The 19,198-nt window shown below is 42.7% G+C and overlaps 1 protein-coding gene across 7 annotated transcripts in view; it reads right to left on the reverse strand.

The window, feature by feature from the left end:
* The window catches only part of PDZ-GEF (PDZ domain-containing guanine nucleotide exchange factor), a 227,190-nt gene that overhangs the window by 60,371 nt on the left and 147,621 nt on the right, over positions 1 to 19,198 (reverse strand). For all 7 annotated transcript variants that reach the window (XM_019047035.2, XM_019047033.2, XM_019047030.2 and 4 more), the window contains one exon: positions 3,858 to 3,933. In XM_019047035.2, coding sequence (XP_018902580.1) covers positions 3,858 to 3,933 — 76 coding nt within the window. The remainder of the gene's footprint in view (positions 1 to 3,857; positions 3,934 to 19,198) is intronic.

Here is a 19,198-nt window from a genome sequence, read left to right on the forward strand (position 1 = left end):
TATTTAGCCGAGCATTGAACAAATTCTAATGAGTAATTTTTTTCGAAATAAAGCTTGCGTCCTAGGTTTCTTTCAGGCTTGCTGATAGAATCGCCTTCAACTGGGAAACTATGCAATTTCATGACTTCCAAGTTTAATAAGTTGTATCCTACCGAAAGATGCCACACTGACCGCACTAATTTCAAGCCGTAGTGTAGTTTCCCCAAAATTGATAGTTGAAATTTTGGTGAGCAAAGTCTTTCATCTCGATGGTGCTCATGCTCTTCGAGGAACTTAAACATGCGCTTCCATAGGTAACAGCAGAGCGTTTCTCTAATAGAAACATATTAGAGCAGTCCCGCTTGTTTTTGTCCTTTGCAGTGGTACACAAAGTGATTTATCAAAAATCCCAGAGACAAGAACCTCCACTAGTATCTTGGCAATGGTGGAAGCTTTTACTTTTGGGACTTGAACATTCAACTGTTGACCTACCTACTTGGTCGATGGTAAACAACGTGTTGGCGGTTTGAAGGGCGTTTGACTCGTGACGTTACCCGATGCTCATCATACACCATGTAGGTAGGTCAACAGCCGAAAAAAGAGTGATGGCTGTTGCTCACTTCTATAAGTGAGGCACTGGATGAGAAAAGGGCACTTCTCGGTTGCAGTGTTTCAGACTCTCCTCCAATATTCAATTCGTTGTAAGGAAAGTGAATTAGAGTACCTTTATAGACAGAGTATGGCCATTCGTATCTTTTTACTACAGGAAAACTGTTCCGCTTTTTGATTGGTCGACGAGTTTTTAGGCTTCATGATGCTCTTAGGGCCGTAAATAAACAAACAAAATGGCGGCTCACCGTAACATCGATAAGAAGCTAAATTTGACACAAATTTCAATTATGCGGTAGTAACAATTTAAACTAGCATGTCTACGAATAACACACGAAAAACAAATGAAAACATTGTTAAATCGCCTTTCACCTTTATCACAGGAGGATGTAAGATGTGCATAACCTCAAACCTCAATCTTGCTTCTGCTGATAACAGCCATCTTCTTTGTTTATTTACGGCCCTAAGAACATCGTGTCAGCCTATTTTCACGCGACCAATGAAAAACCGGAACAGAAATGGCCATACTCTGTCTATAAAGGTACTCTAAGTGAATACATCCATTACACTAAGAATTTTACTGAATATTCCTCATGATTTTACAATTTTCTACTAAGAGAATTCTGGAAAATCGCCCATTCAATTTTTCTCCAAGGCATTAATGAGCAACTGAGATTCTGAAACACTGCAATCGAGAAGTGCCTTTTTCGCATCCAGTGCTTCAATTGTCCATAAGGAAGTGTTGAATCCCCGAGAGTAAAAGCTTCCACCTGTCGCCAAGAGGCCAGTGGAGGGTCACTTGTCTCTGAAAAATCCGAAGAGGCTAAAAAACTCAAAATTTCCGGAAATTCTGGCAACTGAGATCCGGATTGTTTATTCTATACGCGAAAGCGCGAGCGGCGGCCGCTTCAAGTTGCACATTTTCCGGGCCGGACCTTGGCGACACCTCCTGAGTCCAAACTGGGGCAAAATTTCGGAAACGGCCGAGCGCCACGAGGCACGTAACACGCGGCGGAGCCGGCGTCCGAGTAAACCAGATTCGGTTTGTTTTGAGTTGCCCAGTGGGACAAGAACACCGGCAGAAACCTTGCCGTGGCTCACTTTCGATTCCGAGCGTTTCCTTGTTTGGATTTGCGGCCCGATTCCTGGCCGAAAGTTGAACGCGTTTCTCGAGTTGAGCGAGCATCCGGAAAAATACCGGAGGAGATAAGCCGACAAAAAAAGGGAAAAACGAGAAAACAGATCGAAAGAAGAGATAGCAAAGGCGAGACCGAGAGCTCGACGGAGATTATTTTTTTCTGCGAGTTTTTCTCCGGCCAACTTATTGGAAGATCATTAAAATGCTTCCACGTCCACGCTAAGTAAAAGTTTCGAGTGGCATTAGGGAAAACGGCATAGCGACGGTGAAACTGCCAGAAAACGTATCTCCTCTGCGGCGTTTAAAGATCTCCGCTCCGGATTTATTATTTCGGAGGAGAACAAATCGATGTCATTCCTTCAAGTTTTAACGCGGAGTTTTCTTCGAACGGAGAAGAAAAATCGCGCGAGTTTTCAATAATTGGCGTCAAGTAGTTTTCCGTTCAAAAAATAAAGTGTGACAGAAAGTCTGCGACTTGCAAAGCTGCAAAACCTCACGTGCAAAATAATCATTTTATTTTGAGGCTTTTCAATGGGATCGCTTTCAGCAGAGGAACCAAGCCACGACTGCCCGATTAAATTTGGGGCTAGCTGATGCGCCTTGGTTCTTTTCTGCTCACCGCGGTTCAATTTTCCTCACGTCATTAATCTGCGAGATAGGGGCGGGGAATTTTCTATCTACATGCGGTCTCCTAGAAGTCGGAGCAAAGGGGAACTTTCTTAAAAAGAACACGTGAGGACACAATCTAACCTAAATCTTTTTTTTTTTTTTTATTGAGAGTTTAGTGGCTTCTATTCCTTTAGGAATCTACAGCCATCTATAGGCACTATTTATTGTCCGAAGACATCAGGGAGTTTGGTAGACATCCATGCTCGGGCTTACAAATTTTCACGGATTAAGGCCGAGCGAATTCTGCTTACAGATCCACGCGTCAGTTCCATGAAAATTTGTCGCCACCACCGGGATTCGAACCCGGGACCTATTGACCTAGAGTCAGACGCGCTAACCACTAGGCCAACCCGGCCGGCAACCTAAATCTTTCAAAAGGAGAAAAAAAGATAAAAATCCGGAAAAATTTGGCAACTGCGGAACTTGAAAGGCCCGGTCGGAAATACTTCCGTCAGCGCCGATTCGGAGTCGACAGGAGCGAAATATTTAGCCGGCGGGTTATCTCACGGCCGCAGAGATGAATGAGCGAGTGCCGCAAGCCCCGGAAAGCTCAAAGCTCTGGGCGGAAGGCGCGACACCCTGACACGGATTCCGCTCCGTGCCCAAGGCGACACGTCGCGGAAAAAGCCCGCGGAAAGCGGAGATCGCGTCAAAAAATCCGCATGATTTCGAGAAAATCTTCATTCATTTTGATCCACATTTTCATACCCTTAGAAATTTTGGGGTGAAATCCGGAGTGCATTTCACTTCGGAGCCTGTATTGCTCTAAACTGTATTGCCTGTATTGTAACCAACGGGAGGAATAAAAATGCGAAATAAACTCTTCTTCCGGTGTTGGATGTTAAGAGTTGTTGGCAACGCTATTATTACGGATAGAATTCCACACCTCATTCGTATAACTCGAGTTGTTGGGGGTAAAATAGGCTCCGAAGTGATATGTATCCCATGTATCTCTCAGAGATTTCCAGCGAAGTAGAGGTTCATTCAGAATTCCATAAAAAAAAATGTAAGAAAATTCTTGCGGTTTGATCCAAATTGCATCAAACAAGGGAAATTTTTCCAAGAGGGTGGCAAGTCAGTAAGTTTTTTAAAAACATTCTAACTTACTTTGACACGTCAAAAATTATTCAAGTTGAGCGGTCATTTTACGTTATCAAATGGAGGAACATTGCGGTGTAGTGCTCCGATCACACTGCCAGCCAATCACTTCGTACGAATTTCGATGAATCGTTCCGATTAAAGATTCTGCATTGCTCACGTGATTTAGCATAATGTATGCTCTCGGAGAATGAAAATTGCCTGACTTATTCCACCTTGATAGAAGTTGAGCGACTTCCTCGATTTTTCTGATAATTTCTCAACATTTTGCATCTTGAAGTTTTTTTAATGCTTGTCATCCTTCTTACTGAGATTGACGGAAATTTCTAAAAACTTAGTCGAAGAGAGATTTAAAGGTACTTACGACTATCATCTCGGACGGTTCGAGAACGAAACATTCGTTAGGTCTTCGCGCGCTGCCCCCAGTCCTCTTCCCGAAACTGCAACAAACAACACAACATCAATTAAATGCTGATCAAGGAGCAACAAGAAACAGAAACTCATCAGAAACAGTCGGAGAAAGTGCGAAACGGACTCCGTTTAGACTCTTGTATACAATACCCTCAGAAACAGCACACGTGCTAATACTACTTTAAGTTTACTAATGTGTCACGGAAGAACACTATGGAAACATTAAAAAGTTTCCCGTGAAAAAATAGGTTTTTTTTTGGTGGAAAATTTGTGAAAATATGTTTGTTCCCAATTTAGGTACAATGAATTTTATTCGCACCTAAATCAAACTAATCTATTAATTTCGAGGAAAAATATTCATCAATTTTTTGAAACATAAATATTTCATTGCAAATGGAGAATTTACCAGCATTTGAATGCTCGCAAAGCGTTTTTCATTGGTACGGTAGAATATAGATTACGTTTAGATTACGAAAAGACCCATTAGATGAAGTTCTGAGGAACAATTCGCGCCCACACCCCGTCAAATTCGACCAATCACAGTTCGCTCTCAAATCATGTGATCTGATTAATAGCTATTTTTTCTTCGTATACGAACAAATACAAACGTAAACTTCGAATTTTTGCGCGTTTTATTCTTGGCGGTGTGCTCAGAAAAAGCTTAAAATAAAATACGGAACCGTCAATTGAACGTATTTCTGTCGAACGGAACTATATGTGCATCATGACTTGAGCCCTATTAAGCATATATTCTTATGGGTCTCAGGGCTCATGTCTTAATGCACATAGTTCCGTTTGACAGAAATACGTCTAATTGGCGTGTTACGAACAACACGCTTAATTACTCTACACGTCACTCATCGGTTCTCATCAGACGAAGACTAATTCCCGAAAAAAACTTAAAAAGTATATTTGAGGGTTCATAATGCAGTGTAAAATTTACACCGCAGGAAACCAATAGCACGAAGCTTGGGAAGCTGCTCTGAATAAACTTGTCTCTGGACAAAGTCTACCGAAGAGTCAATAAGCGCGTTGAGAGCGCGAAAATACGTTTATTTGATAAGATGCTTGATAGCCGACGTGATGAAAGCATGCAGCCGAACTCCGTCGAAAGCGATTAATAATTATTACTGATCCAGCGGAATTGTTGCCGTGAAACTCCACTGTAAATAAAACAAAGTTCAAAAAAATATGACAATAAAAACCGCCGACAAAGGAAACGGTTTCAACCGTTTACGAGAAATTGAGAGGAGATCGACTTTCAGTTGTAACTACCGTGACGTTTCTCGTTTTACTCTCACCCATCACGAAAGTATTCGTTGTAAATTTTAAAAATTATTCGTGAAAACCACGCAATAGACGAAAAAACAAACTCGGCGACGAGGATTAGCGGATCCAGGAAATTGGCAACATTGTCTTTTCTTCGTTTCAACCTATGGAAATGTATCGATTCTTGGAGGGGACAGGTGCTCCAAAAAGAATCGATTATTCAGCATAGGTTTAAAGGGAGACAATCCAGTGTTGCCAAATTACTGGATACGTCTCTGGCGATGAGTTTTTGAACTTAGAGATTCGGTTAAGTACACATCGGCAGTCTCCAATCAAGTCTCGAGCTTTTAACTTTCGGTCTTCGATCGGAAACACCTCGCCGCCCTCTCGCCGCGCCGTTTGTCAGAGCTTACGATTAATCGCGTTAGCGGCGCTTTAGAAGCACAACTCCAACCATCGACCCTCCCCCCCCACCAGCACTACCACCACCGCCACGAAGCCATCGGTCCCTTTTTAATCTCTGCTCGGTCCGCCGTTTAATTAGCAGTTTAGGGTCTGAAACCTCGAACGCGGTTCTGGAGCTTGTCTATTTGCGGCCGGATTCCTCTGAAATAGCAACGATCGCTGAGCTTTTAAACAGGGTTCCACTTCTGACTTTTCCTCTGAATTTCCCCGACTTAATCGGCATTTTCACTGGGTGCTTACGTCAAAATTCCGCGATATTTCCCTCGTTTCAAGTATAAAAAAAAAAAAAAAAAAAAAAAAAAAAAAAAAAAAAAAAATCCTAGGATTTTATAATAGCATGACTTTACTTTAACTTTTCGAGGCTCTTAGCGCAGCATTTTCATAACCTTATATGAAGTTTGAAGTAGACAAGTCTTTCTGATAGTTGGTCGAATCTGCTACAAAACTTGAGCTCATCCTATGGAAAATATAGATTGAGAATTTAACTTTTCTAAAGATAACGACAAAACAAAAACATTCAAGATTTGACGGCTTCTTCCTGACTTTATCCGGTTTGATAGAATTACGGACTTCTCCAAGTTTACTCTAACTTTTTATAGGAGCTCCTAAAAAAAATAAAAAAAAAATAAAAAAAAAAAAATTGGCCCAAAAAAAATAACACTGCGGCATGAGGTGAAACTCATCATCAAGAATCGCAAAATTTAAAAAAAAAAAAAAAAAAAAAAAAAAAAAAAAAAAAAAAACACAAAATTCCTGACTACGTGCGTTAATATTCTTTCGTTTTCCCCTTCTTTCTCTAATTTTTTTTCGGAATATCCTCAACTCACGGTTCCGAAAAAAGTAAAATCCATAAACCTAACCAAACGACTCGATCTTCCTCCCGCCGTACTACTCTGAGTCGATCAATTCTTCGGCCATGATGAGCATTCTCTAAATTTTCTCCAACTTTCCCGACTGCTTCCTAAAATTCCTTAACTTTTCCCGAGTTTCTTTGGCATCCGTAACTGTTAACCCCGTTAAACTTCAGTTTCGCGAGCGATCATCTTCTCCTGTATCGTATCTGCGGGTCAATTACTGAAAATTTGAAGGAGCCCGATTGCACATCAAAATGTGCGTGATTAGGATATGCTGCCATGTCTAGACTTTCTATCAATAACAGGGCCGCCATCGACTTTTTTTTCGTCCGAGGAGGCAGCGCTGGTCCTGGCCTAACGTTCGCGATTTCGCCTCCCGCCGGTTCGGTTTTTGAGTTGTGCAAAAACGTGACGCCAAAAACGTGACGCACTCCGACCGGAACCGCGCCTCGTTTCTGCGCACGAGCTCACGCACCGTCGCGTCCTCACCGTCAAAGTTTCCGATGAAAGGCTGACGTGTGAGCCGGCTCATTATATAATCATTTTTGGAGCTGAACGCGGGATAGAGGTAATTTAAAAAAAAAAAAAAAAACAGGATTGTGGACAGGGGTGCAAAAGCTTCTCGATACCGCGAGCGGGCCGGTCACGTATGAAAATGAGAAGGCCCCGAAAAGCCAAATGGGAAAGCCATTTATTTTTCTTTCTTTTTTTTTGCAGAGCTGCGCGGGAAAAACCAAGAGTTTTTCTCCAAATCGCGGTACAAATCGTGTGTTCCACGCAAAAGCGCGGCAATTTATACGTGCAAAATTGGTAAAAAGTCATATTTTTTACATTTCTGAGGAAAAAGGGGATAAATTTGCATCCGCAAAAACTTGATGAAAAATGGAGCGATTTTCCACATTTTTCAATTCAACATTCGAGCTTTAGATTCATTTTCGTCATTTATCTCCGTGTAGTTTCCAACTTTTAACGCGTAAAGAAAAGTCATTCATTGTATTTCCTATATTCTATTTGGTGATGTAAAGCTTTGATTACTCGATTGAGCTCCTGCATTCCTTGAAAACGCAACCCGGTCCACGAGTGGGTCTTCAGTTTGGATCGGTAGTATCAGCGAAAAAATCAAGGAAAAGTCAATACGAACAGTTTTCCGACGAGGTTCGAGTCTACGGCACGGACCAGCTATTGCCAGGATTACAGTGGTGCAGCTAACTAATTAGGGATCCTTCATTTCTTGGAAACGCAACTCGATGAGCAGAAAGACCAACGAAATCGCATAATCTACAAACCCTAGGGAACCCAAAAGAATCAGAACGGAAAAATCAGAGGAAACATTTGGGGCCGAAAGAGTCAACGAGAACAGTTTTTCCACGGGGCTTGAGTCTACGGCGGGGGGTGTTTATTGGGCTCCGTGGCTCACCTGCAGGGATGAAGTTGCGAAGTTGGCTAATTAGGGCGGCATGATGCGAGATGCGATTAGAGCGCGCCTCAACTTTCGACCGGAACGGGGAGGGCGACAGGCGAGAAAACTAGCGCCCGGGAAAACGGTCAAAATTAGCCGACTCCTCGCGGGTGATTAATTTTTCAGCTGCTGGAGCGACGAGGAGGCTGCAGTCTGTGTTGCCGCCATGCACTTGAAAATGTAGAGCGGTGCTTCTCTGCCGTGCTAAGGGAAAACGCCGTAAGAACCTTTATGCCTTTCCAAATTTCCTTCGATGAAACACGAGCAGGGTGTTGAGTTTTTTTCATTTTGGGAAATCCTGATTTTTCCTGATTTATAACTGCTAAATCCTGATTTCATAATTTTTTCCAAATCCTGAATTTTCCTGATTTATGATTGCTAAACCCTAATTTCAAAATTTTTTCAAATCCTGATTTTTTGCGTATGCGAAAGCAGAATTAGCTCGATAAAAAAATCCGATCGGACGGCTGACTTTTCTCAAATCCTGATTTTACGACCGATTTCTCCTCAAATCCTGATGAAATCGGGATTAAATCCTGATAGATCTCAAATCCTGATATAATCGGGAAAATTCTGATGCTAGACACCCCGACGGTAAACTTATGAATGTTTTCCTTATAATTTTGCAGATAATTGAGAAAAAAACAGAGGATTCCATGAGAAAGTCCGGTAACAACAGTGCCTGAAGTCGGTGAATATGTATCTAACGAGATGAAAATAATTAAAGTACAACAAAACTTAATTTGAAAAGAGCTGACACTCCGCTAGATCGAGAGTTGATAAAAACTAGAGCATCAAAACGGCTGGACGGGCTCACAAAGCGTTCGGGGTCAGAGGACAAGACGAGAAGTGACAGAGTTTCATTAAATACTACGGAGGAATTTCGTTCAGAACCGCCTCCGTCACCAAACCTAACAAGATTCCGGTGAAATGATCCAAGATTCGCGTTATTTCGAGGGTGATCTGACAACGTCGCTCTCAGTTTTAAAGGAGGACGAAGGAGCTTAAAACTTTAAGTTCACTGGAACTCGAGAGAAAAATTTCTTCGGCTGACGTCTCGCGTCCCGGAGGACGGACAGAGGACGTGAGAATAAAACACGGTAGCGACGCGAACGTGACACAAATGAGACAGAACAAAAAAACCCTAGTTTAAAAACGACGATAGAAGCTGTCTCGAATGTCGCACTCAACTATCAAGCTAGGAATGTGTCCAAACTTTCACGAAATTCAACAGTACCGACCTTTCTCCTTACCTACATATGTCATTCAGACGGAAAAATGTCCTGTCTAATTTTATAGTTTGAACTCGCTGGGTAAGGAGATGGATTTATTTCGTAAATTCTGAAATTTTCTTTGCTTTGAGGGCTATTAGTGCTCTTCAAACAGAAGGAACGAAAAAAGACAAAAAAGGATGATGATGTGAGGCTTTTATGAATAGTTTCCTTAATATTTCTGCACGAAAATCACCCAGGAATGATATTGAAGATAGAATCACACGTAACTCACGATGATTATTTACAGCTTCAAGTTCAAACAGGGTCGTTTCGACTTTTGACAGGGAGTGTTTAAAAGTTTTACTCTGCCAAGTTCAGACTTTAACGCAGACGGATTTTATGGGATCCATAAAATCCATAAAAAAGAAAAATTAATTAAACAGCTTTTCAGATAAACCAGAGAGTATTTGCGATACCATGCCTTCGAAAACTTGAACGTCAAATTTTCGACCTTACCTGGAACAAAATTTAATTTTGAAAGCTTAATTCTATCCCTAAGGGAACATCTCATTTCAGAAACAAAGCCTCTAATTGTAAGAGGTCCACAAGCTTTGATAACAGCCTTTGTACGCAGGACTGGTAAACTCAAGAATGGAGTAGCGATAAATGAATAACCTGAGTAATTAATTTGAGAGCTATATGGTCAATCATACAAATAATCCGAAAGCTCATTCTGGGCAATATTCAGCGCATACATCAGAACATTTCTGAAAAGAAGCTACTGCTCCTTACTTGCTTGAATATGCATACGGAAAACCATCACGAAGCAACAGTTGCAGCAAATCCTTGCCACTAACATAGCGTTTTCGCGTTTCTCCGTCGAGATAAAATCGAATGAAGGCTACTGCAAGATCAACGTGCCACATAAATTACGATACATCATATTATTTTTCAATAAGGAACCACTATCAAAACAACATAAGTGCCATTAATGTTCCTACGCAGATTATGGATATGGATAGTTGGCGCACAGTGGTTCGAGTCAATAATAGAGGTCGGACATGAAATTTTTAGCTAAAACTGCAAATTTCGATGCTTAATTTGTCACATTTTAATTTTCAATGGTGTTTCCTGCAGAAAATTTCACGAGGAAACCAGTGGAGCCACTTTTAAAACCTCGAAGTTTTATATAAGCGAGGGAGTGCTGTAAAGCGACTTATATGTATATATGTATATAAGTTTTATATGAACGGAGTTACGAGCTTTTAAAGTTTCCGAACTTTGTCCGACCCACTGGAAAAAAACACATTGGATCGACAGTCAAGACTCTTGAAAACATTGACAAGAAAAAATACTCTTGATTCAATCGGATTTTTGCTTAAATCAAAAGGAAATCCGCTCAAATTAAGTAAGAGGTTGGGTTCTTGATTTAAGCTTAAATCCGATTGAATCAGGAGTATTTTTTCTTGTCGATGTTTTCAAGAGTCTGGACTCTAGATAAAATGTGGTTTTTTTCCAGTGCCTCTCCTATAGACTCGATCTACTGTGCGGCGGTTCCTTCTAGAAAACTCCAGTCCGATTTCGCGAGAACTACCGTAAAACACGGCAACAACCACCGATGCTCACTGCCGTCTCATAAAATAATTAACGGAGTCCCTTTCACGGGAGTCAAGAGGTGAAAGGCTTCACGGCTTTTGACTCCGGTCAAGGACGCGGACGTTTTGATTGCGCAATCCGCGCGCCCAATTCCGCGGCGCTTACGCTCTTTTGCGTCTCGACGCTCGGGAACTTTTTTCAAACGGCCGCGCGGTAACGCAATACGTAACGCGCTGCAATCCCCCGGCTTTCCGGAGTCGCGCGGGGCTTTCATACAGTGGCGTGGCGTGCTTTGCGATATATCGATTGTTATGCCATTTAAACCTATGGAGAAGGATCGATTAACAGGGTGTTCGCAGCGAACACCTTAATAATCGATTCTTTACCATAGGTTTAAATTACGTAAAAATCGATATATCGCAATTCACGCCACGCAACTGGCTCACGCGGGGCTTTCATCAATTATTCGCGAGCGCTCGCGAGTTTAAAAAGCGCGTGGGCCGGCCGAGGGAACTTTCTTTTTCAACGCGAGGGACCGCGTGGCCTTTTTTTTTGTTTCGCGAGCGGAGCGAACAGGTTTTTTGACATTCCCGGATTCCGGGACGCCGTAAATTTTTGATGCCGCCTGCATTGCCGGTTCGCGCGGTAAAGAACGCGTCGACCGTCGGTTTTTCGACGCCATTTTTTGATCCCACGACGCGCCGACCCGCTAACTTGCACCGATTCCGCGCCGCTCGTAACTGCGGAGATGCGAGGGAAAACTTTCGGCATAAATTCTCGAGTACTCGGCTCGGATTGGAACGCTTTCTAAGGTGGATGGTGACGTTCGGCGAGGAATTTTCCTCGATAACTCGGGTTACGACGCTGTAAAAATGCTCCCACGGTGCTCATCGTTCCGAGGGAACGAGACACACCATACGTGAGAAATAAAGTGCCATCGAGGCATCCAACTTCTGGCTTGAAATCAATGAATTGACGGAGCCAGTGGCGTGGCGTGCTTTGCGCTATATCGATTGATCTGCCAATCTGTCATTTAAACCTACGGAAAAAGATCGTGCGAACACCTTAATAATCGGTTCTTTACCATAGCTACAAATGAGGGAATATCGATAATCGATCATTCGCGCCACGCCACTGGACGGAACGCACCGACACTGGTTCGAACTTCGAAGGTCGTCACCTATCTTTTCGATAGTTTTCCACGACCATACGATTCGTTTAATATGTATAGTTCGAAGGCGATTAGTCAAATCGGACGTTTATAAAATGCCTGGGCAGCTTGCAAAATTTTGTAAATTTTTGACGAAAAGCTCTCGGGTATTAAAATTCCTGGGCAGCTTGCGAAATTTTGTAAATTTTTGACGAGAAGCTCTCGGGTTTTCAATGTTTCGGAGGAAAATGACGCATCAAATCTGCAAACTTTCTTAGTTCCTTCCATTTCAAATGCTCCTCATTTATTTAAATATTAATATTTGACAGGATATAACTATTTTAAATAAAACGACCCTGTAATGACCAGGGCTGGATAAATATATATATTTTTTTTTAAATTGCTTTTTCTTTCAGCAGTTGAAAACAGTGTTGTAAGACATGGAAACGTCCTACATTATTTTCCATGTCCATTTACAGCCTTGTTTCCGCAATGTTTACCCCTTGCTTCTCATTTTTTTCTTGACTAGGCAGTCTCGAGTCTAACAACGGAGTCTTTTTGATCAAATATGATACGGACTCTTGTAATGACTCTTGTAGGACTCTTGAAATGTTCTTCGCGTACCATTTGTATGAACGACACTCTGCCAAGTTCCAGACGTCACATTACATAAATATCAGTACCTAAATTCCTGAACTTATACATTTCATATTTTATTTTTCATTTTTCTGAAACCTGCCTGATTATAACTGATCTCTTCAGAATAGACCCTCGAAAATTTTCTTCCCACGAGTTTTCAAGTCAATTACTGAGAATCATGTCTACCACACGAAGTAACATTCCAAGCCAAATTTTCCGACCCGATACTAGCCAGGCCACCGCAAGAGCGACACCCAGGACCTTTCACAATCGAATGGGTCATTTTTCATATTAAAAAAACATAAGCGCCACGGAAACCACCGGGTGATTACGTCGTTTTTCCGGGGGCGCCTTTCAATTATAATCCAACCCGCCGAAAAGAGACTTCTCGGCGCGATCCTTCAACGGGACGCCATTAGAGCTAACAGCGATTTGCATCGGACGTGACCGATCCGAGTTTCACAAGACCTGTCGTGCTGTGCTGTGTGAAAACCGCGTATAAACCCATAGGATTTGCATTACACTTACGCGGTTTTGGCTTCGGACTAGTTTGGGTCCGACCTGCTCGCTGCGTGGCTCCGGCTAACGAGAGTGTGAAAACCGCGTATAGACCCATAGGATCTGTATTATACTTATGCGGTTTTGGCTTCGGACTAGTTGGGGTCCGACCTGCTCGCTGCGTGGCTCCGGCTAACGAGAGCGGCAAGAAATATGCGTCGCTCCGGCATGAACTTCAGCTGAAAGGTAATTAGAGTTGAAAGGTGCTCTTTCTCCGTTCGCATCGTCGGCGAATCGCGTCTTTGTCAATTTAAGAACGCCGTATGACCCGTCAGGCGTTGCCAAATTACCTTCGACAATTCACAAATTAACAGGAAAATTTGAGCATATTTCTCTTCCCGTTTTTCAGAAGATTTCGTTCGTAATTCGATCCCTGAGGTCTAAAAATTTTGGGGACAAATATTCATAACTTGCCTCAAAAATAAGAAGTTTCTGAGAGATAATTTGGCAACATTCGGATTCTAAAACTGCGTTTTTCCTCAGCACGGCGGTGCACCTCTTGCAAGATCGGAGCGCATGCAAAGTTTGAAGGTATTTAGCATTTTGTGTCGAAACTCGTTTCGAAGATCCAAAAGTAGGTCGAATATTTACACGGATTCGCGACATATTGGCTGCTATGGAGGAGAGAAGATCCATGATTCAGTTTCATGACACTGCCGAAAATTTTACTCTTCATCCCAGATTTGAAACTTCACGACTGTAGGAAACTTTTAGAAAAAATGTCGCGGTCTTTCCTCGTTTATCAACTTAAAATTTTCGACAGATAAAACTTAAGAGACGTCCCTTATCCGGCCACGATCTTGTGCCTATACTTGCACTTTCATCACTTTTCAAGGGAGAATAATCAAAGCCAATCAGTTTTCGCTTTTGCCTATTCTGTGGGCTGAAGACTAATCTCTGAGTGGCGCTGTGCTGGCATCAAATATGAATACATTCAGTAACTTACGTGACCAACCATTGCAGCTCCGGGGAACAGATTTTGCCTTTCTGCACGGTTGCCACAGAGTTTGGAAAATTAAATTCCCTGGCATATTTTGGTGAAATTCTCTGATAATGAAGCAAATGCCAGATTGTTAAAAAGATAGTTAGAAATAGTTTTCAGGCAAAGTTCCTTGTTCGAAACGTCAAACCTACTCGAGAAAGTAAATAAAGGTGACACGGTGATTTTTCTCTGACATTTTCGTCTTATTCCCTAACATTTTCGTCATTTTCCCTGACATTTCCCGGTTTTCCCTGACTTTTTAAAATTCCCTGACATTTCCCGATTTTCCCTGACTTTTTAAAATTCCCGACATTCCCCGGTTTTCCCTGACTTTTTAAAATTCCCTGACATTCCCCGATTTTCCCTGACTTTTTAAAATTCCCTGATATTCCCCGGTTTTCCCTGACTTCTTATAATTCCCTGACATTTCCCGGTTTTCCCTGACTGCGGCAACCCTGGACCTAAAGATCGTAAGTCGAACCTTTCAGCGGAGCGTAATCTTCGTAAGTTCCGTCGAATTGCGGAAGGTATGATCAGGAGAGAGAAAAAGAGGGAGGCGCAGCGCGGAGCGGAACAAAAGCGGGAACTGCGGGGACTCGGACACTCGGGCGGAATTGGACGGATGCAATAACTGCTAAACTGCACTTTGAGCCCACGCGGACGCGAGAACCCGGGGCCCGGGATCCCGGGAAGGAGATGGAATCTTCCTCTTCGCAGTTGGCCGGGCAGCGGCTCCGGGCTAAAATTGCAAGATGCAGATCCAGATGCGGCGCGGCTCCTCGGCGAGAAAATTGCGGAACAACAGAAACCTCTCGTCGCCCGGGAAATCCAAAGAGCAGAGCGCACCGCTGTTGCCGAACGCCTCCATTTTACGCCCGTTTAACGTCGTCGTTTTCACTGCCGTGCCGAGGAAAAACGCCGTACGAACCTTCAGGCGTTGCCAAATTGTCTTTGATAAAACATGAATTCCCCGGTAAACTTATGAATGTTTTTCTTCCAATTTTTCAGGGAATTTTGTTCGTATTTTGATCTAAAGTTCCGGAAAATTTCAAGGAAAATTATTCACGATTTTCTTCAGATTTAAACATTTTATCAAAGAAAACTTGGCAACTCTCGAATGTTCATACGGCGTTTTTCCTTAGCACGGCAGTGAAGTGACTGCCATTTTATTTTACCAAAGATTGCAGGGCTCCCCGAATGAAATCCGATTGAATGAGGTTCCAACGAAAATTCCGGTTTTTGAAAAGTTCTGGAGAAATTTTCCGAAATACGCCCGGATCTAGTTCCGAGGATCGTTAAACTTAATTAAGACTCCGGTCAAACTGACAAAAAACCCCAAAATTCCGGGAAAAGTTCAGATATTCGGAATTAATTCATGAATACCGAAATTCCCTGTGTTTTTCCCTGACGAACGAGACTTTGTAAGTTTTCCGAATTTTCTTCTCGGTCACGAAGTTCTCTGTGAACTGGACCCTCGTGCGGAGATTAAGAAAAAATAAAACTGTTTCCATCTTTTTCCTCATAATTTGAGGCCGAGTCGACAAGAATAAAAAAAGAATAGAACGTTGGAAAAGCAAGAGATAAAGTCCTGGTTTTCAACATCTATTCCCTGATTATCCCGAATACTTTTTGCTATCTGCTAATTTCAGAATTTACAGGTCCTGCATGCCCGAAAATCTCCTCTCCTGATGAACAACATAATATGTGAGCGAAAATATTTAAATATCTCAACTGAGATACGTGAATTTGGATCTCAGCCACACAAAATATGCCTATCTTATCGCGCGAAAACACCCTGAGAAGATTGCTTCCGAACTGGATGGCAAAAAGAGAAAAACTAATTTTCCTCTGTGATATTTAAGTTATTTTCCCCTCTTGATAATATTCTTTCCATATTTTCCGTGCTTTCCAGAGCTGGAGTCCTTGAATTTCACTTGCATAAACGAGGAACGGCTCCGTGCTACGCGTTGTGTTATTACCATTGTGGACAAAAGGCCCCCCTCCCGGGGAGAGGAGGGGACTTTGGGGAGGGTGAATGGATCTTGAGGATTCAGTGCCGAGCTGAAACTCCGCTACGGATAGTTCAAAGGTCACGTGATGGATGGCTTGCGGCTTCCACCTGTCAGTCCCGCGGCTCATCTCGTGGCTTGTCCCAACGGTCCACGAAGCAAAGGATTTACGATAAAATGGAAGGCGAGACAGCCTACAGTCCATCCAGACATGGTTGACATTAAACGTGAAATTTGGGGGGCTTCATACGGCCTGGACAGGGCTGCCACAGAATATCGACAGTAAAATTTCCTGACAAATTCCGGACTTATTTTGGTGAAATTCCCTGACGATTGAAGATACGCCACATGTTCAATTAGACGTTATTAGGAATAGTTTTCAGACAACATTGTGTTCGAAAAGTCAAACCCATTCCAGACAGCAAATACCTAAAGGATTTAACAAATTTTCCCTGACATTTCCCGATTTTCCCTATCTGTGGCAACCCTAGAAGGTCAAACCCATTCCAGGCAGCAAATGAAGGTGATTTAACGAACTTTCGCGATAAATCGCATACCCTCTATTTTGTAGAATTTATCACGAAAACCTCGAATTTCCGTACCCCCTCACGGAAAATCCCTACGTTTTCCGTACTTCCGTGCGAACCTTCCGAAATCCGTGCATTTTCAGGTTATGCGTACTTTTTTGGCATCTGTACGTTCAATTACTGGATCCTTTTCCAGTGGGCAGGGGTATCTGAAGGGATGACCAACTTGGGGACTGGTGCGAGAGTGGTCGTGTCAGGAAATGCGAGTTTCAAGTGCTGGTCGGCTAGCTGCGTACTAGAGCCTATGAATACTTTGAAATTGGTGAAAAAGTACTCTTTATTCCCGTTTGTGACACTGTGGAGGCCTAAAATACGGGAACCAATCAGAAATGCGTTCACATTGTCTTAACTTTCAGTATGAAGGGACTCCACCTTTGCCGTACTTTCGTGCGAACCTTCCGAAATCCGTGCATTTTCAGGGTATGCGTACTTTTGTGGCGTATGTACGTTCAATTACTGGATCCCTTTCCGGTGGGCAGGGGTATCTGGAGGGATGACCAACTTGGGGACTGGTGCGATAGTGGTCGTGTCAGGAAGCTGAGCTGGGCCGAATCGATTTGCTTCCGCGGCGGGGACTGACCGGGGACCCGCATCAATTTGCATTCGCTTAAGTAGTCTGGGGCCGGCTTTAGCCGCCGCAACCTCTGCTTTGCGGCCAGCTCGCACTTGGGATAATTCATCCTCCAATCTCTCCTCCTCGCCGTAAAAATGAAAACCTGACAAATGCCCCGCGATACGGGACCCCGTGTTTTGGCCAGAGAACTGCTCCGCTCCTTACTTATGGCGGAATGAGCTCATTCAATCATTTTTATTTCACCAGAGTGTCTGCTAGAACAGACTGGCCAAAAATCAGTACTTTTACAGTACTTTTCCAGTACATTCCCAAGAAATTCAGTACCTCCTCAACAGAAAAATTCAGTACTTTTTCAATAGCTCCATTTGACGAAATTCGGAAAATTTCAAAATTTTGAATCTCTCACTTAAATTTTCCACAAAAATGAAAAAATTCTGGACCTTCTTGTGAAAATTCCGCACTTTTTCAGTACTTCCGGACCGCCCTAAAAAATTAGTACTTTTTCCGGACTTGTAGACACCCTGTTTCGCGAACTGATCGCGGTGGACGCGCGGGTCGTAAGACAGTTTGTTGGAGTTTTTAGCCAACGTGTGTTAAAAATTCGGAATAAAGCTGAAAATCTCAATACAGAGGGAAAAAGCTCAGATGAGCACAGTTTTCCTTCAAAGAAATATGCTGTTTGGTGCAACACTAGTTGCGTCCATCTAGGAAGGCAACTGCAGACGCGTTCCGGCCTTGTCGGGCCAATCCTCAGTGCAGGGCAGCCTCCTGAATATTTTGCGACCAAGTTCGAGAGGTCGTGAAAACCAGCCCGAAACTTGGGCCAGCGGACGCTGGCGGCGAGCTTTATGCTGAATTTTTAACGCACGTTGGCGAAAAATTCCAACGAACTGTCAAACAATTTTTATTTATTGAATTTTTCAAAAGCAGAGGATGCACATAGTTTTACAGCCGTATTTTAAACTTCGTTAAAGATGCGGAAGAAAAAGGGAACTAAGAATTTTCCTTCTGAACATTATTACGTGAATTGCGTGTAACATGTGCATATTGCGTTTCCAATATTAACACTCCATTCCGCTTATACAGTTCCTGAGTTGTCGGTGACTGCATCTTCAGCCCCAATCGAAATCCATTTATTTTTATTTAATCCAGCGCGTATTTAAATGTTGAACAATACTCCTTCCCCATCCTTAACAACTAATCCCCGACCTGACAGCACTTCGGATTACTTTGACGCCCCCCCCCCCCCCTCCTTCCGCCGTTTCCATCGGAAGAGCCTAGATGGAACAACGTTTTGAGTGGTTTTAAACCCTGATGAATCCGTTTGTACGACGGAACCAATCGTAAAAATACGACGAGGGAAATTAAATCACTTTTCACTGCGTTCATGAGCGAGTGTTTCAAATCGCCCTGATCGCTCTAATTCACTTGTGGCTTTGGAAGCAGATCATTTACCGAGCTTTAGAGGAGAGAAGGAAAAAAAAAAACTTGTAATACGTATCTGTCACAAGACTACGTTGAAAGGATTAAAGAGATGGCTGCAAAAAGTCTATTTGTATCCACCTGGGAGAGGTTCAATAAACATTTATCGGATTTTAACTCTCCTTCATTTCGCTTAGGATTATTCACGCGCTGGTTCAATCAGCTGTACAGAAACAACTGATTGAAAAATATAATAAAAGATAAATAGTCTCTCTGCGGAAGGTACAATGATGAGATTTTGCCACTCCAAAAAATAACTTTCACCTACACCCTCTCTGAAGCTTCCGCTGAAATAGCGCCCCCGCCCTTCCCCAAATTGCTATTCATTCTCATTTCAACTGAAATTATAAGTTTCAAATTTTTTCGAAGGTTAGAAACAAATTCCCTGACGTAGCGGTGTACGTTATATTGTCCTAGCCGACTGACCTTACCTTAATTAGCAAAACTGTCGAATGA

This window comes from Bemisia tabaci, chromosome 3, assembly GCF_918797505.1.
Source record: "Bemisia tabaci chromosome 3, PGI_BMITA_v3".
Taxonomy (NCBI): Eukaryota; Metazoa; Arthropoda; class Insecta; order Hemiptera; family Aleyrodidae; genus Bemisia; species Bemisia tabaci.